We start from the raw sequence: 22,715 nt of genomic DNA, 5'->3' as shown, positions 1-22,715 counted from the left end.
CCCTCTTGGGCCTCTATGTTGTAGCATGATTGTCTCTCTTGGGGTTTGTCCAATGTAAAATTTGAAAATTAATTTTCTTAGCTTAGCCTCCAAACTTTTGTGGATGGCAAGTTACCTATTTTGTGGGAGACCAAGGGGGATATTTTGAAGAGCGTCGCCTATAAATTTAGGCCTTTTCCTCCTTGTCAAAACATTGTAAACTTGTTGAGCTATCAAAAATGTGAATTATTCTCATGAAACAAAAGGGTGTACACGTGAATTTTCTTCTTTTGTTTGGTTGAATCAAATATTTTTCAAAGGCACTTTTTGGAGCAGCACAGTGACAAAAGGCTAAGCTAATTGATCAAAGGAGTCTTGGAGAAGGAGGTCTAGGGTTTATCCCACGTCTTCTAATTCATTCAAGGTACTGTGGTTTTACATTCGGACATGATTCACTCTCCCCTCTATAAGTAAATGACCTTATTTTCGTTAGTTGCTTGGTTAGAGGATTCTCTTCTGGGAAGACCCTCCTAGTAGAATTTTGTTTCCAATTCTTGTCTTGTTTTGATGCTAAGATTGTATCCATTGTGTTTCACCTAGCATTACAAACCTCAAGCCTTCAGACACCAAGTCAAAAGAGGACATAGTTCCCTGTCCAACTCTTGTGGAAGAAGGATCATCTCCTTATTCCAACAATTTACAATCACTTCATTCACAAAACTATGTCTCAAATTTTATTGTATTTTTTATAAATTTGTAATTAGCCCTAAATATAAAAAGCCCTAAAAGATTTATATTTCAAAAAAATTCAAAAAATATATTATACAAAAAATCCAACAAATATCTAATAATGAATTTCTTCACTCAATTGTGGCTATATTGCATTTAGTGGCTATATATTTGAAAAAATCACCACAAAACTTGTCAGTTGTGGAATATTTTCAATAATGTAGGTAAACTTTTAAATTATAAAGTACAAAGGTATAACATGTGAAAGTGTAAAATAAAAATATAATACCTGTGAACCTATTCAGTAGAAAAAATCTCATCAACTTTGCACCCTGCTTTAGGGCATGTTGGAAAATGCAAGATAGGATCCCAATAATGTGAAAAGATATTAAAAAATATCTTTAAAGTACTCAGGGTTGTCTTTAAATATTTGATGGGTGTTTCTGGTGGGCATTTGTCAATGTCTAACAGCATAATAATTTGATTAAGAACAATTTTCTTTAAATGTTCAAACTCAAAGCACCCTCTGGAACCCTATCACTAATTTTTGATATCAAGGTATGCTTTTCCTATCCAACAATTAAGTAACAATCCTTTATTGAATTCACATTATTGAAACCCAGGGATAGTTTCGATATCCAATTCTAAAAGCCCACAAAATCATTTTCCATGCAAAGATTGTAACTTCTGGATTCAAGAGTTGTGGTGCATTTTACAAGTGACTCAAATGTTCCTGCAGCCACTCATTGAGCAAATAAAAGGGTTCAATTCTGGAGTCAAAAAAAATGACAGAAATGAACTCACTTGAAGCCCGTCTGCCTCTTCTTCCGTCATGTAGAGAGGATCTGGTACATGCATCTTGATTATCTGTAATGTTCGTCCTTGCGCATCAGTAGCCTTGGAAAGAACAGAATAAGCCTCAAGTGAGCGTTCATATTGTGGGTCATCTTCATCATTAGTCCATGCCAGCATAAGCACCCCCGGCCTTACAAAGCAGCACATGTTATCTATGTGTCCATTGGTATCATCGTCTCCTGAAATATTAATATTGCAAAACAACATGCTTCATGGAATTCCGACAAAATGCAAATGCAGAATAAATTACTATTTCCACTTTAAAGAGATCTATCATCTTAGGCAAAGAACTAGGAAAAAAATCGTTGTGATTAATTCCCAATTCTGTAAAAGTTAAACATACAGGAAAATTTGGAAGTGTGGAAACAGATGAGCCATATAAATCATTGTACAAGTTTCCATTTTGACATTCATACCTAAATCTACAACGTATTTTGCCAAAAGGGTGTATTGCATATAAAACCAGTTGAAAAATCATGATGGGAATAAGCCCATCACAGGCAACTTCACTGGAGATTACTACACTGCCACCAGATGTGACTCCTGTGAATATGACTCCTTTAGATGTGACTCCACAAAAGGAAACCCTAACAGGAGACTCAATCAAGCTTCAAATTTTTCTAATAACTTATAAACAGCCGTTAACGGAAATTTATACCAGAACATCAAACTCTAGTGGAAATTATAACAGATCATAGTGGGTGTTATCTCAAACAAGAATGTTTCACACTAATTTGCGGGAGATGACTAAGTCACAAGCAGTACCAGTGATAAAAAATTTAGGAGAGCTACAAACGTATTGTGCAATAATGATATGTGGAGCAGAAATTGCAGAGCATCAATGTGCAACAGTGACCTGTCTAGCAGCCAATTTGCAAAGCACCATTGTGCAATAGCAACCTGTGTAACAGAGAATTTGAAGAGCATCATTACATCTAAGCAACCTATGTAGAAATGTAATTGAAGTAGTATCATCATGCAGCCACAATATTGCAGTAATGTATTTGCAGTAGCAACATTGTTCAGTGGCATTTCGTGGCAGCATTTTTGGGAGAAAACTCTGCAGCAGCAATTTAGCAAGTAGTTCTAGGGTTCAGGTGGCAGAGTTCACTGATTAAGTAGGAAAGACAACACTGCCACATTTTCAGATTGAGCTCCTTGAGACCATGCAGAATTGCTGTAGCAATGAAAAACATTGCCCAATCATGATGCAAGGAACTGACTCTATACTTTTCAAGTGAAGAAAACAGAATAGAACCACTTGTATGAGGTAGGCATTTGTCATTGGATTGATACTTAAACGATGTGATTATTGTAAAAACATGTGAATAATAATAGAGAAAGGATGAAGGCTGAAGACTCTAACGCAATGGCCTGATATTTTGTCAGGCAGTCAACCTCTAATAAAATGAAAGGACATGATGATAACAATATATACACTGTTCATGTAACTATTTTGTCGTTGCACCCTTTGTTCTATTTTGTTCCTTTATTGGTTATATCCATGGACTGATTAGCTGTAAAGACAAGGCACTTCTATGCATCTGCAGTTTATATTACAGAACACTGCTGAAATTGGAATAGTTGGATAAGGAATAGCTGAAGATTTGTGTACCAGTCTAAATACCATTAATAACTGGCAAAAATAACAAAAGGGCATTTACTTATACATTTGGACGTTCAATAATGCAAGAGGAAAAACTACTGATTGTCACAAACACCTCATTTTCATGGAAAATGTGTAGAATGTAAGAAGATAAGGGGGATTCATCAAGAGTAAGACATTTTAACCTTTATGCAAGAGAAATAACTAGTAATTTCAGTTTTGAAGATGATCTTTTTTTCTATTCTTTTGTTTTATATATATAAATAAATCATGGTGAACCAATAACTCATTGGAGTAATCTGAGCAAGGCCCAGGATCAAACCATCCAGCCGCCACTATAACACAAAGAATATATCCAACAGCCCACAAGCCAGATATACCAATAACTTATGACTTAGCAAGAGTTGAGACGTCCCCACCCCACCTGAGTGGAGTTTATCCCAAGGGTCGCCTACACTTCGAGCCTTATCACAATGGGCCAAACATGTCCCTTGGAATTGAACTCGGAAAGATGGGAAAATAAACTCTGTGCCCAACCACTTGAGCTACTTACCTATGACCTGAAGAGAAAAAAGTTAGGTCAAAAAAAGTGAAAAACTGACTAAGGCAACCTAGAAATATTTTTGGTACCCCTAGAACCAAAGAAAGCAATCAAAAGAGGTAGCATACAACCAACTAAACAAAAGGCCAAAATCACATGCTAAAGCAGCTCAAATAAATTGTTGACATGTAATGGTTATGTACTTTGCTAAGGAAGCTATTTCATGGTGGTGCAGATCAACCTACCAGAAATCTAAATGCCTAGTTAAGGCTATATGAAGGGAATTGACACTTCATAATTGCATATCCTGCATCAATCAAAAATTTCATTTTAGTATTGTGTGATTACCACCCTTGAATCAACAAAGAAATAGGTGAACTAACTGAAAACATGTAAAATTTCCTTGAGAGTGTATTTATTGTGATTCTAGTGTGTCTAGAAGTTGTTGAAGACATCAGAAATGACTCACTAGATTCCTTTGGAGAGATTGATGGTATAGAGCACATTAATTGCAACATTTAGGAGGGTATTAACAAGGCCACTTACAAGTTACAACTACTCATTTTAGCATTGGTTTAAGCACAAATGTGTAAACCTTTTAATGGAAAAAGATTTGGCAAGAGAATCCCAATTGAAGTGACTTAAACTTTTATTTCAGTGCATTATGTAGATTGATCTATGAACACTTCTTGGATATTTCATTAGTGAGCTCGCCCAAACAGTTCTTCAACTATTGCCACTACAATGAGCTTATGCTCCATTATGTGACTATTCCTTTGTTATTTTCACTGAATTAACAAAAAAGTAAGCACATCATAGAGATTGTCAAGCCAAGCTTGGGTAACTCCACGAATGAATGATTTGGATTAAGAGAAATTATTGATATATACATTGAGAGGGGAACTCTTGGAATTCATATTCTAGTGTCTCTTCATTTACAATAATTTCCTAATACCAAAGATTAGGTGTCAACATTCCCCCCCTTAATCTGAAGGGATGTTGGTGAGCCCAAGCATCAAGCTGAATCTTTCAAAATTTTCTCTTCCAAGCACTTTGATAAAGATTTCTGCAATCTGCTCGTTTGTGGAACAATGGCATAGGTGAACAATCTTGGCCTCAACTTGATGTCGAATCAAATGATACTTTGCATTGATATGCTTAGTTCGATCATGGAACTTTGGTTCTTAGCCAACTTTATTGCAGAAGTATTGTCAATCAAAAGAGGAGTAGAATGCATTTGTTTCTCTTGCAAATCTTCAAGAATTTTCCTAAGCCACACAATTTCCTTCATTGCTTCTGCAGTTGCCACATATTCCCCCTCTATTGCGGAATTTGCTAAAACTGACTGTTTGCATGACCTCCAAGAGAGAGCTCCTGATCCAAGACTCATAACATAACCTGAAGTAGCTACTCCATTTTCTTTATCACCATCAAAATTTGAATTAGAGTATCCAATCAAGCTGAAGTTATCCACTTGTGTATACTTGAGTACAAAGTCTTGAGTTCCCTTCTAGTACCTTGGAACTCTTTTTGCAGCAAACCAATGACCCTCACAAGGCTTTTGCATAAACCTAGAGAGGATTCCAACAAGAAATGAAATGTTTGATCTTATAGTAGTCAAGTAGTTAAGACTTCCTACTTGTTGCATCCTCAGCGATGCCAAATTTATTCAACAAATCTCTAATGTACTTCTTTTGAGAGAGGAATATAAACTTTGGATGTTGAGTTACTTCAATACCCAGATAGTAGTGAACATATCCCAAATCTGTCATTTGAAAACCTTTTCTCAATTCTTTCTTTATGGATGCAATATAATTTTCATTGTTCCCTGTCATCAGAAGATCATCTACATACACCACAAGATATACAACAGTTTTGCCAACTTTCTTCACAAACAAAGTTGCATCATCAAGACCATAGTGTTTAAAATTTAGTTTCAGAAGATGCTTAGTCAATTTCTCGTTCCAGGCTTGCAGTGCTTACTTGAGGCCATACAAGGATTTGACAAGCTTGCATACTTTGTGCTCCTGTCCCTTCACAACAAATCCTTCTGGTTGAAACACAAAAACATTCTCTTTCATATCTCCATTCAAGAAAACAATTTTTACATCCATTTGATGGACTTTCCAACTGTTCTGAGCTGCCAAGGCAAAGAGAGTCTAGATGGTAGCCCATTTTGCCATGGGAGAAATAGTTTTCTCATTATCAACCCCTTCTTTTTGTGCAAAACATTTTTCCATGAGCCTAGCTCTATGCTTGTCAAGTGAGTCATCTGCTTTATACTTGTTCTTGAAGACCCACTTGCAGCCAATCGGTTTGGTTCCAAATGGAGGGTCCACCAGCTTTTAGGTTCCATTCTTTATCAAAGCATCATACTCTTTCCTCATTGCTTCTTTCCATTCATCATGAGAAGCAGCTTCTTTGAATGAAGCTAGTTCAAAATCTCTAGACAAATTAATTCACAATCATAAGAAACATCCATATCAATAGGTGAATCAGAATCATCTAAATCACCTCCATCTTGTCTAGTAGAGCTTCTTGTTCCCGTCTTTCCAACCTCATTAGGATGAACCAGTGTTGCAGGAAACGCCCCCCCCCCAACACGGATCAAAAGCCCGATCCGCGATCCGTACGGATTCGTGGGGGATCCGCCCTCCGAAATGCATTTCGGAAAAACCGAAACGCGTATCAGGCTGAAAAATGCGATTCCTGCCATTTCGGAACCTTTCAACCCGATCTGCGTTTCGGTTTTTTGGATCTGTGTTTCGGTTTTTTGGAAACGCGTTTCGGTTTTTTCCGAAACGCGTTTCGTACAGAGATAATTGAGCAACTATATGCTTAGCACTGGTCCATTTGGGAGCATGCATGCAATTAGCGATTCCAAGATGATGATGACCGAGTTAAGATGCCACGCCCATCTGGTCCCTTGGTTCCTAGGTTCCATGGTTCAACACCAACAGCAGGGGGTTCGTCTTCATCAGTTTCAGTGCCACAACTTCCACAGGCACCATCTTCTTCATTGCCACAACATGGAGGGCCGCCACCACGTTCTCTTTGTGGTGGAAGGAGGAGAGATTAGTAGATATATTCACAATTTACTACTTTTGTCATAGATTAATCATTAGACTTGTAGGCTTGTGAATTTGAACCTTTTTGTCTTACCAAGTGACCTATTTTGTAAACATTATTATTTGAATTTTGGACATGACAAATGTTGACAGTTGCTCACTTGCTAGATAAATCATAATATGCTCTATGTTTTATGTTTTATAATATGCTTAAAAATTTGATGTATGTTTGTAATTGCTAGAATATAGATGGTTGATGCTCAAATAATTAATCATTGATGTACATACTAGTAACTACAATGGAATCATGGATGTCATATCTATCTTGATTTATGCAAAAATATGCATGTTTTCATGTCTTCTACAACTAATTTGGTATTTGGGATGTTTATTTTGAATATAAATGCAAAAAAATAATATATATATATATATATAGCAGACGCTTCGCTTCCTAAATTTTTGGAAAATGACGCTTCCGCGTCCCGGCTTCCAAAAAACGTCCTCGTTTCGTTCCCACTTCGTGCAACATTGGGATGAACACTTTCAAGTGCCTTGGAGAGCCATTTTGGAGCACCTTTCTGAGATGGCCCAGGTTGTTCATTTGATAGAGATGGGGTTGAATCAAGATTTAGCCTTCCAATTCTCTCAATCACATCACTCAAAGTGTCTTCTTGATCAGTGGTTGGACCATCATGAGAGGGAGAGAGTGCTTCAAAAGGAGATTCCGCAGATTGATCCAGTATAGGGATCCACCCTTCAAGATGTAGAATCTCATTATAAAATTCTTGAAAAGATTTTGCATGTCTGAATCTATCCAAGTGATCAAGCTAACACTCAACAATATTGTCATTCTTGGAAGATTCAAGAAAGATCACATCTCTAAATAGTATAAACTTCTAATTTACTTCATCATAGAGACGATATGCTTTGGAGGTCTCTGAGTACCCCAGGAAGATACATTTTGACTCCTTGCACCAAGTTTGTTTCTTTGTTCCTGTTGACCACTGGAGTGGCACCTGATGATTACATGAAGACTCCATGCCCAAGGATGATCCAGAAGACACTTGTACCATCAGATATCGTCAGTCAACAATTTTTTAACTCTACTTCTATTTTCTCATCATCTTTCTTGTACCTAGATTCCACACCCTACAGGGAATTGTAATAAGTGATACTAGTAATGATGAATTTTGAGTCTGTAACAGGCCTAGGATATTGGGACTTGGTCAGAAAATGAGTACACCTTGGAGTGTTTTTTTTATCTGGTTAATTATCCCTTCTTTTTCAGAGGCAAATAATTTTCTGGTTTTTTCACTCACGTTTTACCCCAAAGCCGGGGTGACGGTTTGAACGTTGAGCGTCCGACACATCTTAGTATCTAGAGTTAATGTATATTACCATACTAGATCACACAAAATTTCATGGAATTTGGTTAGGTCTAAGTAGTCATTTTTTAATTTTTTAGATTTCCCGCAAGTCAAAAATTGCAAATAAAATTGTATTTAAATTGTAATAAGTGTAGTCTAGAGAAGTTATATGGGGTATGAGTAATCAAAATTACACCTCTCACCCTCAACTTTCTACTATAACACACTTTGAGGGTTAATAATGTGTTTTGGACCCTCAAAACTCACTTTTCCTAAGTTTAGTAGGAAATTTGGCAATTAATTAAGCCAAAAATTAAATAAGTGGAGAAAAATAAATATCCACACATGCTAAATGTCGTGGAAATGAGGTGGAAAATTATGGGGGAGTTAAACTGTTAAAGTGAAGTCCCAAGGTGATGTGGACTCCTAAAATCAAGGAAATGACATGTGCTCAAATAAAATCGAATTTCTAGCATTAAATGAAAAAGTTGTTTGGAAATTCGAATTTGTGAAGTTAATGCACATTTGGGAGGATTTGGGAGAATATTTGGTGGAGATTTTTGTGGGAAATTGTCCCCACATGGGTTGCCACCTGTATACACTTGTCATTCCACCATAAAATTCGAATTTGGCACATAAGGGAAGAATAAAATGATGTCCACTTGCCAGAATTCGATTTTTACACTTGGCATTGGAGCTCCATTCAACAAATTCGAATTTTTCTTTGGAATTGTCACCTCATGCCACTTGTTTAATCACTTCTACATTGGGATTGGCTCCAATGCCATTTGTCATTGTGATTCTTCATTGGGATTTGCTCCCAACTCTATATAATAGAACCATGGGCTCTCACATTGTATAATATTGTTACTAGCTATTGTGCTTGCGGAAGCATTGTTGCCTTGTACACTTTCAGAAATATCAATAAAGACTTTGGGGTTTCATTCATGAAGTGTTCCTCATTTTCGAATGTGATGAATTGTTCAGCATTGGTATAATTCCTATTACTCATGCCTTGATCTAATTTGCTTCCATATGCTCTTGTAGATTTGTTAATGTAGAGCTATCTTGCATTGACATTAGATTTAGAAGTATGCTCTAGGTATAGGATGCTCTAGTTGGTTTTAAATAAAACACTAGAGTTTTTTATTATTGTTTATTGCTAAATCTGTATGGAACTAATTCTTGATTGAAGTTTTGTAGAGGAAACATCTTGTTGGGATTACAGAATCAAGCGTGAGGGGAAGTCTTTGGAGAGACCAACCCACTCTTGATACATTCTTAAAGGAGCTCTCATTTTTTCTTTGAACCTTCATAGTCTTATCTTACAAAGTGGTTTTGCAGGGATTTCGGCACATAGCTTGTACACAAGTCAAGAACTTATAAATTTAAATCTCTTTTAAAAAACATTGTACTCCATTTCTTTCATTTGTTATCTAAGAGTTTGAATATGGCTAAGCAAAGACGAGAGTTTACTCTCACTCTTTAGCTTAACCTTTTGTAAATTATAATTGTATGTATACATTTTATCTTGCTGATTTTTCCATTAATACTTAACTTATTTTGCAGTCATTGTTTGGATTGTTTGCTAACTCTTGTGTGGCAGATTTTGAAGAGCAACTTCCCACAACATCTAACAAGTGTTTGCAGGACCTTTGGCAAGTGTTGGGGGTTCGATTTCCAAGAATGTTGTAAGCCCTTTTGAGGCTTATTTTGGCCAAGTCAAGTTCACTAGAGAGTTGCCCATTTTCCTCTTTAAGCTGGGGGCATTTAGAGGAAACTCACACCTTGTTTCCCTTGCATAATTTTTGTGAGATCTTGTCACTACTTTCTCAAGAAAGGAGATCTAGTGTCCAAGTTTCAAGAAATTATTGTGAGGACTCTCCTTGAAGTTTAGTTGAGGACTTTGAATGACCCTCTTCTCTTTGTAATATTAATAAAAGATCTAATTTTCTTGTGGGAGCTTGAGATTTCTCCCATGGTATATTATCTCCCCATTTAGAGGAAGGCTTCTCTTGGGTGGATTGACATTTGCATGGTTTAAGCTTTCATACTTCATTCACTTACATGCATGCTTTAATCGGGAATTAACACAAACTCACTATCACATTTCATTAAGTTTGTTACAATTTCATTTGAGCTTTGCATTCTCTATCTCATTGTTGCTTGAAGCTACAAGCTTACACTTTACTTTGGGCCATTCATCATTTACATGTACGCATTTTATATTCTTAACAAACTTTGATTCGTTTCCATTTACCTTTGTAAATTGTTTCATCAACACTTGAATACATGCTTCAATTTTATGATACATTGTTATCTTGAATATTGGAGCAATTTATTGTCATTGACTATTTGAAACAAATTTTACTTTCAAGCAAATTACTTGTATCATTTAATTCAGTGATGAAACACATGCAACACTTGTAAACTAATTTTATTCCTCCAATTGAAGTTATAATTGCAACTTATGTTGAACACTATTTCATTTTCAAGCATTGAAAATCAATCTCTTTCAAGCATTTGCATGTATCATTATTTTAATTTGGAGAATTAACACAATTTGCATTTCATCTAGGCATTTTAGTATAGGAAGGCTCCAAGTCTCATTAAAATTTTACCTCCAACATAAGTTGGTTGAAGTAGACATCTTAGGGATCCTCTACTCCTCTATTAACTCCTCACTGTGAGATCCATATCATTGGACGAGGGTGAGGTCTGAGCATTGAAGAGTTAAATTGTAATCTTGTTGTAGAGCTAATTAATAAAATTAACCAAGAGCACTTCCCATTACATTTATTTTACTTGTCTCTTGATGGTTTGAGTTTTCATATGCAAAGTCTATTCCAAAAGCAAGTATTGTAATCATTTCAAACAAGTGTTTTCTTTTCATGTTTCAAGTCTAATTGCATATTGATGTCTTGGTTTGGCACTTCCTTTCTTTTACATTTCCAAGTTAATTACTAATTTTTTGGTTTTGGTAAGATATGTTTCACATGTTTTGATTTATAAAGTTGATTATCTCAAAAGCATTTTGTATCTTACATATCTTGTGCTAACAATTCTTATTTACATTTCAAGGTTACTTTGTTTTCTCTTTTGAGAACATTGCATTTTACTTTGAGAAAATATATCTTTAAATTGTTGAGCAAATTCCTTATAAAGCACTGGTTTTATGTTTTTTTAATCATATTAATGATTGGCATTGTTATTTCAAGTTGTTCACTTAATATTTGTTCATAAATCCTTAAAAGTAATCCATTTTCACTATAACACTCTCCTAGAAACTCACATCTTTTAACTTAATTTTTCATTAGGGACCACCCCCCTTAGCTAACCTAGGAGATAGCTCAAACGGAGAGAGTCGGGATTAGTGTGACAGCCCCTTCTCTGAGTTCCTGCCACCAACCACACCTTGTGGGATTGAAGTTTTTTTCTCACTAACTTGTAGGTAGGTGTAGGCGGCAAGGTCAACAGTTCCTTAGGTATCAAGGCATAACAAGTGGAACCAAAAACCATGAGATGTCTCACCGAAGGAATATGGCCATACCACACTTCATAGGGAGTCTTGTTTTTTAGAGCATGAGATGGGCATTGACTTCTAATATAAACTACATAGAGAACTGCATCAACCCAAAACATCATCTTTACATTTTTTTTAAATGTCATTGAACGTACCATATTTAAGTATGTTTTGTTCATTCTTTCAGCTACACCATTTTGTTGAGGATTATAAGACAATGTTGTTTGATGTTTGATCCCATGCTGACAAAGATAGTTTTCAAATTCATTTGAAGTATATTATTTTCCATTACCAGTACGAATAAAGCCAATATGAAATTGTGTATCATTTTCAATCCATGCATGAATGTTTTTGAAAGTTTCAAAAGCTTCAGATTTGTACTTCAACAGATATAGCCAACACATTCTGGTGTAGTCATCAATAAAAGCGATCATGTATTTATTACCATTTGCAGAAGGAAAGGCATAGGACCACACAAGTCGGAGTGAATGAAATCAAGCTTTCTATATGCTCTGGAATGAGAATCATGAAATGACTGTTTGTTGTGTTTTCCTAAGATACAAGTATCACATTGCTTAAGTTTCCTAGCAATGGTGGGAAAACCAGTAATACCATTTCTCTCCAATAGACGAAGATTATCATAGTTCAGATGTCTATGAGATGTCTCACCGAAGGAATATGGCCATACCACACTTCATAGGGAGTCTTGTTTTTTAGAGCATGAGATGGGCATTGACTTATAATATAAACTGCACAGAGAACTGCATCAACCCAAAACATCATCTTTACATTTTTTTTAAATGTCATTGAACGTACCATATTTAAGAATGTTTTGTTCATTCTTTTAGCTACACCATTTTGTTGAGGATTATAAGACAATGTTGTTTGATGTTTGAACTTTGATCCCACGCTGACAAAGATAGTTTTCAAATTCATTTGAAGTATATTATTTTCCATTATTAGTACGAATAGAGCCAATATGAAATTGTGTATCATTTTCAATCCATGCATGAATGTTTTTTAAAGTTTCAAAAGCTTCAGATTTGTACTTCAACAGATATAGCCAACACATTTTGGTGTAGTCATCAATAAAAGTGATCATGTATTTATTACCATTTGCAAAAGAAAAGGCATGGGCCACACAAGTCGGAATGAATGAAATCAAGCTTTCTATATGCTCTGGAATGAGAATCATGAAATGACTGTTTGTTGTGTTTTCCTAAGATACAAGTATCACATTGCTTAAGTTTCCTAGGAATGGTGGGAAAACCAGTAATACCATTTCTCTCCAATAGACGAAGATTATCATAGTTCAGATGTCCAAATCTAACATGCCATAAGAGACTGGATGGTAGTGCACCTTCATCATATTGAGAATTGTTTGCAAAGTTGTGCATGAACAGAGATTCCTTGCAGCTTCAAGAGTCTTTCTTCTTCAGTCCTAGTAATGATAAGTGAGTTGTATGATGCTTTTCTCACCTCAACCTTGCCATCAAACATGTGAATGGAGTGTCCTTACTAGCGAATGTGAACCAGGGACAATAAGTTTCTTCGCAACTCCAGGAGGTAGAGAACATCATGCAGAAGAATGTCAAGGAGAACAGGCAATTTGAGCTTGATGGTGCCAAGCCCTGATGGCTTGAGTTTTGACTTGTCTGCAAGTAGACAACTCCATCAACATTGTCATTGAAATCTTCAAAGAAATCTCTTTGAAAGGTCATGTGGCAAGTTTCTCCTAAATCAAGCAATCATGCATCTTTCCACGAAGCAAGTGAAGCATTAAACAAGTCTTTAGTTACTCCAATATTGCAATGTGCCACAATATAATGAGTGGATTTGGGTGCTTTACCTTTCCTTGGATCTGGTGATTTTCCTTTCCCTTCATTCCTTGCCTGTCTGATTTTGTCCCAATAGAGCTTACATGTGGAAGCATCAGGTCCATTTTTGTTGCAATGTATACAATGAAAATCAGGTCTTCCTACTTGGTAATGTTTCCCCCCCGCCTCTATTATTCTTCCTTGCACCTCCTCTTCGGCTGCCTCTTCATCTAGAAGATGTTGAAGAATCAAGAGCAATGATGTATAGTAGGATTCTTCTAGCTATGATAACAATTTGTGAAGCACTTTCACAATTTATCTTTGTTAGATTGATCTACTTATTCTTATTATTAGTGTGTGTGTTTACTTCATCAAACTGCTACCAAAACACAAGAAACAAGAACACAAGATGTTGGCTCTCTACCAGGGCAAAACCTCTCTCTCTTAGAGAGGAAAACCCTTTCGTGAATTTCTCTCACTGAAGGTTCTATTGATCAATGTCAAACCGTAGACCCTTGACAAGAAGATCCTCCAAGCACAAGTCAAGCACTTTCAAGATTACATCTTCTTGCAACACTTCGTCCTCCTCCTTCTAGCACTTTGTCTTTCTTCCTTCGGCACTTCTTCCAACAACTGTGAAGACCTTAGATTGTATGCTCTAGAATGATCCTTGACCTTTTCTTCCCTCGCTTGAGATGGAGCCTTTCTAACTTAAGAAGATGACCTTGTTGCCTCCCAACCAAGCATTCTTTACTTTCACAAATATTGCAGACTTAGAGCAGCAGTAATGCAGCCCTAGTTCTTCGCATGTGTGAGGGAATACCCTCACAAAAACTATGTTAGACTTCTCCTTCTCCCTCTGCTTGTATAGCCTTCTTCCTCACTTGAGTGAGAGGCCTTATAGGCCTCATTATCTAGCCCAGCCAATGAGATTATATCACTGTGATAGTAGTGTTGTAATGACCACAAGAAGAGGCTCCTTTCTTCGCACATGTGACAATAATAGCCCTTTTACACTTCGGTATTCTTCCTCCTTTCTTCGCTGCCCTTGGAGACTCTTCTTTCGTCCTTCAATTACCTTTGCTACCCTTTATCTTGCCTTCTACCTTCACTGATTTCAAAGATGAGTTCATGACGTTATGAGGGAGTGGACAACCTCTATATATAGAGGATTTTCCCTCCTTTAGGCTGACTTGAAGGCTGACTTGCTAACAGTAGGCCGACTTGACTTCTTTGCTTCGGATGGCTTCTTTTGATAGTGCCATTGCTTGGAGGAGACTTGACTTTGCTTGGAGGTATATTCTTTGATTCTAATACATAAGTCTACATAGTGTAACATGCCCTTAAGGTCTTCCATAGTTTCTTTTGACTCTTTGACTCACCTATAGCACTTTAACATGTGCTAGACCTATTTCAATGAGCAAGAAACTCATTGAAAATTATAATAAAAATAATATTTTTTTCTTGAATAAATACAAATATCAAAAGTACATTTATGAAGACTGAACCTAGTTACATTTTCTTCAACACTCCCTCTTAACTAGGGAGGTATTCATACAACATTACAAGGTGTTTGGCTATTTTTCAATCTTGAAAAATTCACATAAGAGAAACCAGATTGGAAATCCATTTGTTATAGCATCATAGTAACCAACATTGTTTCCACAGCAAGGCCTTGACTGACAGCTCTATCTCTCAATAGATCAGAGCACAATGTTGGCGAGACCAATGACTTATAGACACCTTAGTCATTGTCTCTTAAGGTACATACCCACCCTGGTGTTCACTGAATATGACCTTCTAGGACTATTATTATCATGGGTTCCCAACCCTTAAAGAATATCAGTCATCTTGCCTACTCTTGTCTTGGATGCCCTACACATCCTCAAAGAGTATCAGATGTCAGATGATTACCCAATCCTCCCATTCTTTCTTCCCAAGTGAAGACAAGAATGTTGTGTGTATCACTTCCTCCCAATTGAGGAAGACATGCCCAAGTATCCTCTGACAATGTACTTGTCCAAGTTCCTTTGTAATTGGAAACTTGTTATAACTCCCTCTTAGCTAGGGACTTGTCCATTCATCAGCAACTTCTTCTTCGTGGGTCCTCCAGTTGCTTGATCTCCTTCTTTCCTTTGACGTCATGAAGTCTTTGTTCGAACTTCTTCTTGGTAGGGCACCATCCATTAATCACTTTACTTCTTGGTTTATCATGTCATTGCTTCCTTCATGGAAAGTGGCCTTCTTGACATATATCAGGTTCTCTTGTCATCTGCCTACTCCTTTGTCATCTTATCTATTCTTTGGAATACTTTTTCATATGGATGCTTCGTTGTACATGCTTGTTTCCATACTTCGATCTAGTAGCCCTTCATGACTTCATCCTAATATTGTGTCAACATTAAATGGTACTTTTGCTGGATGGCCTCTTCATCATGACATCCTTGTAGAGTAGAATCAGTTATCTGCACCTTTCATATCTCCAAGGCCTTCATAGGTGTCAAGGGTCCTTTGATCTTTTCCTTCCTTTGTCAGAGTTGTCCTGCCTTCTTTCAGGAGATGTCTTCAATGGATCTTTGTCAGATAGTGATTCTTTGTGACCATGGTGTTCTTCTCATGCTTGATCTCTTTCTTCATTTGCTTCTTCTTGGATAGATTGGTCAACCACCTTCTACTCCTTGTGGGAGCACTTCTTCATTTCTTGCTTCTTGGACTAGTCAGCATTTCTTCTTGCTTCTTAGTCAACAATCTTATACTCCTTATGTGAGTATTTCCTTTTGTTGACCTTCATTGCATTGTAGTACATGCCTTCGAGCATGTCATTGATGAAAGAGATTCTTTCATACTTGATCGTGTCATAGAACTATTCCCATGAATCAATAATATACATATGATGACATGACTTAACTTTGATGCATACATACCTCATCTTGATTCTTCTTTGATCATCTTAGCTTCATTTGGTTGTCCTTGTTGTGGCCCTTCTTGCTTCATCTTAGCTTACCTGCATATCATCCTTTTCTTGAATCACATGAATGGGACTCCCAATGAGACATCTGCTTTTGTTTATGAATCTTCTTTTGAAGATTCCATCAGAGGATCTTGAAGACCCTTACCCTGCAAATTTTTCTTTCTTTTTGATGTGGAGGTCTTCTAAGATTCTTAATCATGATTAATTTTCTTTCATTGTGGATGAGGTCTTGTACTAGGTATGCTCCTTCTACATGAATATTTTGAGCTATATCTACCATGCTCCTATATTCTAGAAGATCTTTCTAACCATGCATTTTGTTCTATTTATAGATGCTCCTTCTACATGAGTATTTTGAACTCTATGTACATCATGCTTCTAGATTGTAGAAGATGTTTCTAGCCATGCAATTTTATTCTACTCCTACATGCTCCTATACTACTTAAAACTTTGAGAGAATACTTTAAGTAAAGAAGTAGACTTAATCATAGTAGAGATCTGAAGGTCTTCCTTCTTTTTCTTCTTTTCTTCTTCTTTCACTCTTGAGTCATGTGAGCTTCTTCCCTTTTTCTTTTGTTGTTGTCGTCCTTCTTAAGTTTTGGACAATTCCTTTTGTAGTGTCCGTATTCTTTGTATCCAAAGCATTGGATTTTGGACATATCGCTATTGTTTGTTCTTCATGGACCAAACTTGCCAAATTTTCCCTTTTTCTTGGCCACGATTGCAAATGCTTGCTCCTTTGATCACACGTCCTCTCATTAGCGGAATTTTGAGGTCTAAAATGGGCCTCCTAAGAAAAATATACAACCAAATTAAACTTTATAAGAACCAATAGGATTCAAGATGATGATGTCAACCATGGGGTATGATTCACCATTTTTGGAGTAAAAAAGTAAAAAGATTAAAAAATAATAGAATAATAAAACTATTTTTTTAACTCGTATTTTCAACTTATCTCCCTAAGGTTTTACTCAAATTTCAAGCGGCAGTACTCGTTGGATGCAAAATTTGATTCCTCATCCAAAGAGTGCCCATGTTGCATACTTTTGATAGACCCTACTACACGAAAAATTAGAAATACATGAAAAACGTGATTAAGGTTTTACTCAAATTTCAAGCGGCAGTACTCGTTGGATGCAAAATTTGATTCCTCATCCAAAGAGTGCCCATGTTGCATACTTTCGATGGACCCTGCTATGCAAAAAATGAAAAATACATGAAAAAGTGTGGTTGCAATCACGTTTTTCATGTATTTCTCATTTTTCGTGTAGCAGGGTCTATCAAAAGTATGCAACATGGGTACTCTTTGGATGAAGAATCAAATTATGCATCCAACAAGTTTTTTCGCTCAAAATCATAGTAAACCCATAGGGAGATAAGTTGAAAATATGAGTTGAAAAAATATTTTTTTCTTTTTTCCCTCTAAAATTTGATGATGTCATCTAATATTATTTTATTATTTCCACTATTATTTTAAAATTTCCTTAGGAGGCCCTTTTTAGACCTCAAAACTCCCCTCATGTTTGCTTTGAATCTAGTTCCTCTATCTTGCATAGAGACCATAATTGTCTTAGCGGGGTAGCTTCCTTCTTTGCATATATGCTTCATGCGAAATTGCCCCAATCTTCAGGGAGAGCATTGAGTACTACGGTCGTCATTTCTCTGTCAGACATGACTTCTCCTAGCTCTTGAAGTTGATCCCTCATCTCAGAGATCTTCATGAAGTATGGAGCTATTCCTTCCTTTGATATCTTCATCTTATACAAATAATTTTGAAGAGATATCACTTCTCCAGTTGTGTTTAGTAGCTTACTGAGAATAGCTCCATTAACTTGTCATAGATTTCTTTTGTTGTTTCAAGTTTGGAGACATAAGGAATGAGAGTCTTTGATGGATTCTATTAGAATCCTTTGTGCTCTTGTCTCATCCTTATTGTACTTGGCTAAGGCTTGAGTTTGTTCCTTAGCAGGGATAGAGATATTCCTTTTGTTGTGTTCTAGAAGTTCATTCTCCTTGATAAGTAAATCAGTCCTCTTCTTTAATGCAAGAAAGTTATTGGTACCTACCAATTTGTTGTTTTCCCTGCAAAAAGACATTGATGTATATTCAGAAGGGGACATATACTTGATAGATTTTGAGATGTAGTGGACTTGCTTTCTCCTTGAAGACTTGATGGCTTGCCTTCCTTACATCTTGATATTCTTCAAGTTGCTTCCTCCAAGTGGACTTGCTTGATAATGAGATTTGCTTGATGGCTTGTAGATGATGTAGGCCCTACTTTGATTTGTTCTTCTTATAAGTGCCTTTATATAAGGCTCTTATTCTTGCTTTGTAGTCTTTCTTGATGAATGATAGATGGTAGACCTTCTTGTCCTTGAAGTGATTGAGACTTCTTGGCTCGATGCTTCAACCTTGTAGTTGCTTTTGAGATATCTTTCATCGATGAGTCACCTTATGAGTGTTCTTGAGATGCCCTTTTCCTTGATGTGTCACCTTAGCTTCGATACCATGTTGAAGAATCAAGGGCAATGATGTATAGTAGGATTCTTCTAGCTATGATAACAATTTGTGAAGCACTTTTACAATTCATCTTTGTTATCTTGATCTTCTTCTTCTTATTATTAGTGTGTGTTTACTTCATCAAACCGCTACGAAAACACAAGAAACAAGAACACAAGATGTTGGCTCTCTGCCAGGGCAAAACCTCTCTCTCTTAAAGAGGAAAACCCTTTCGTGAATTTCTCTTATTGAAGGTTCTATTGATCAATGTCAAACTCTAGACCCTTGACAAGAAGATCCTCCAAGCACAATTCAAGCCCTTTCAATATTACTTCTTCTTGCAACACTTCGTCCTCCTCCTTCCAGCACTTTGTCTTTCTTCCTTCGGCACTTCTTCCAACAACTGTGGAGACCTTAGATTGTATGCTCTAGAATGATCCTTGACCTTTTCTTGCCTCACTTGAGATGGAGCCTTTCTAACTTAAGAAGATGACCTTGTTGCCTCCCAACCAAGCCTTCTTTACTTTCACAAATATTGCAGACTTAGAGCAGCAATAATGCAGCCCTAGTTCTTCGCATGTGTGAGGGAATACCCTCACAAGAACTATGTTAGACTTCTCCTTCTCCCTCTGCTTGTATAGCCTTCTTCCTCGCTTGAGTGAGAGGCCTTATAGGCCTAATTATCTAGCCCAGCCAATGAGATTATATCATTGTGATAGTAGTGTTGTAATGACCACAGGAAGAGGCTCCTTCCTTCGCACGTGTGACCGTAATAGCCCTTTTACACTTCGGTCTTCTTCCTCCTTTCTTCGCTGCCCTTGGAGACTCTTCTTTCATCCTTCAATTACCTTTGCTACCCTTTATCTTGCATTCTACCTTCACTGATTTCAAAGATGAGTTCATGATGTTATGAGGGAGTGGACAACCTCTATATAGAGGATTGTCCCTCCTTTAGGCCGACTTGACTTCTTTGCTTTGGATGGCTTCCTTTGATGGTGCCATTGCTTGGAAGAGACTTGACTTTGCTTGGAGGTATATTCTCTGACTCTAATACATAAGTATACATAGTGTAACATGCCCTTAAGGTCTTCCATAATTTCTTTTGACTCTTTGACTCACCTATAGCACTTTAACATGTGCTAGACCTATTTCAATGAGCAAGAAACTCATTGACAAATATAATACAAATAATGTTTCTTTTCTTGAATAAATACAAATATCAAAAGTACATTTATGAAGACTGAACCTAGTTACATTTCCTTCAACAGAAGAATCATGTGCTTGGTTCTTCTCTTTCTGTGCAAGGCACACAGCTTCTTCAGATGACCAAACAGTTGTCTTCTTCTTCCCAAAAGCTTTCTCTCTTTCAGCAAACTTCTTCACAAGAGAGTCAAAGGATATCTCCTTAAGTTTGCCACTAACTTGTAATGACTCAATGTAAATAAAATAAGTGGGATATAGTGCCTGGATGAAAGTTGTGAGAGGAACATCTATTTTAACACCGGTAGCTTCTGTATCATGCATAATATCTCTTATTTTAGAGGGTAATGCAAGGGGATAACAATCTTTCAATTCAAGATTGAACAATTTGATCATTCATTGGACCACTTCAAGCTCAAAGTGTGAGTCATATAAATCTTTCAACTTCTTTAAAGGTTCAAAGGCATTTGTAAATGGTGCATTATGACGACTCACCTCTTCATTGATTGATGCTGCAATCTGTTGAAGAAAAGTGTAACTAGGTTCGATATTTGTCAATATAATTTTGATCTTTGTACTTGTCAAGAAAAAGAAATATTATTTTTATAAATTATATGAATGAGTTTCTTGCTCATTCTATAGGTATAGGAAAGTCAAAGAGTCAAAATTATGTTAAAGATCTCTTCTTGAACATTTATGTAATGTACATGGGTCAACCTAGTGTCAAGTAGCCCTCCAAGACAAGCACCATCCTTCAAAGAAGAAGATTGCAAGCAAAACAATGAAGAGAACATCATGTTGGCCACAAAATCTGTATATTAATGTACTGTTGGCTCATATAAAAGACACAATGATTCACTTGGACAAGTTGGCTCAAAATAGAGACATAATGCCTATATATACCCTGTTGGGGTATCTGCAAAAAAAATAAAAAAATCTTGGACCTGTCTAAGATATTTCGGAAGTCTTCTACACGATCTCGGATGGCTCATTGAGTACAGAACCTCGGGCTAGCCTTACAACTTCAGATGATGAGCAGTAACCTCGAATCTCTCTAAAACCTCGGGTAATTACAGTCACACAAAACTCATATTCATCTAATGATTCTCGAAGGAAATTACAGTGGTTCAGGACCTCGGTCAAAGAGAAATGGTTCAGTACTTCTATGAGTACAATAGTCCTATGGGTAAAGCCTCTCAATGATCACAGTCTTGGCATAGTAAACAGTCACATGAAGATCTCGGTGTAGTCAGGAAACACAGTAATAGTTTCAGTATATATATCTATCAAAGAACACTCTGTCTCGACATATCTCCAGAATTCATCTATGGTCTCAGTATAGCACACACTGTCTTAACATACTTCAAGATACAATCACAAGCATGGCTATATCTTAAAGGAGACATAGCTATAAGATGATGATCTCAGTGAAGGAAGTAGCAATGGTGCAAACCTCGATGAAGGTGTAGCAATGGTGTTGCAGTAGTAATGAAGACTTCGGTGGTGCAGTAGTGATGGTCTTAATGGAGCAACAATAATGATGATCTTAGCAGTGACAAGGAAGAGGAGTGGTGTCTTGGTCTTGGAGTGGCATAGAAGGTCAAGTGTCATGGTCTTGGTGTTCGTCAATTGGAATCTCTATAAGAAGAATTACATGTGGGTTTTCCTCTCCAAGAGGGAGAGGTTTTGGCCTTGGCAGAATGCCAACTTCTTGAGTTCTTGTCTCTTTGTTTTTGGTAGCAGTTTGATGAAGTAAACACACACACTAATAATAATAAGAAGATCAAGCTAAGATAAATTGTAAAAGCACTTCACAAATTATTATCAAGTCTAGAAGAATCTCACTAATGCTAACTGCCCTAGATTCTTCAACATGGTATGAGAGGTAAGACGTTGAAGTCAAAGGAAGGGCAGCAAAAGAGACATACAAGGACCTGTCTTCAAGAAGGGCATGAAAGCAAGTTGAAGGAATTAAAAGATCAATCTACAATAGCAGTCTACAATAGCAAAGTATTTTTGTCTATATAATCAAGGAGACAACCTTCAACAGTCTATACTACCCATAGTCTCGGTGCTATGCTATTAAGATCTCGGTGCCACAATAGGATTAAGTAATCTCAGTCAAATAATGAAGTTTCGATGTTAACTCGGGTTCATGGCAACAGTTTCGATGCCTCTCACAGTCTTAGTCTATGTCATACCACAGGGATCTCAATATAGAATGAAGTTGTTCGTTGATGGATCTCAATACCATAAAATGATCATCATGGCAAGCAACATCAAGACTCTATGGTTCTACACAATATTGCATACCACAAGGTTCCATAATCCACTTATGTGATAGCAAGACAATGCTATCTCAAGTTCATCAACAGTTTGCTAATCATAAGAATCAGATGAATAAGTCGAAGAAACTTGAAGACAAGAAGGCAAGTTACATACCATTACATCAAGGATCTCATCCGAAGGAAGCATCAATGAATTTGCTTCAACCATCATCAAAGCAAGCAAGGTGAATATTTCATCTTCACATGACAAGTAGGTAGCTTTTCAATTTATA

General features: G+C 36.7%; 1 protein-coding gene across 3 annotated transcripts in view; it reads right to left on the bottom strand.

Moving 5' to 3' along the window:
- LOC149240775 (agmatine deiminase-like) overlaps positions 1-22,715 on the bottom strand; it is a 227,341-nt gene that overhangs the window by 64,316 nt on the left and 140,310 nt on the right. For all 3 annotated transcript variants that reach the window (XM_089373816.1, XM_089373814.1, XM_089373817.1), the window contains exon 9: positions 1,513-1,742. In XM_089373816.1, the coding sequence (XP_089229942.1) occupies positions 1,513-1,742 (230 nt within the window). The remainder of the gene's footprint in view (positions 1-1,512; positions 1,743-22,715) is intronic.

Source organism: Pinus tabuliformis, chromosome 8 (genome assembly GCF_031772625.1).
Source record: "Pinus tabuliformis cultivar Carrire ecotype Pingquan chromosome 8, CPIR1, whole genome shotgun sequence".
Lineage (NCBI taxonomy): Eukaryota > Viridiplantae > Streptophyta > Pinopsida > Pinales > Pinaceae > Pinus > Pinus tabuliformis.
The sequence above is the reverse complement of the archived record's forward strand: the minus strand, read 5'-3'. Positions and strand labels throughout refer to the sequence as shown.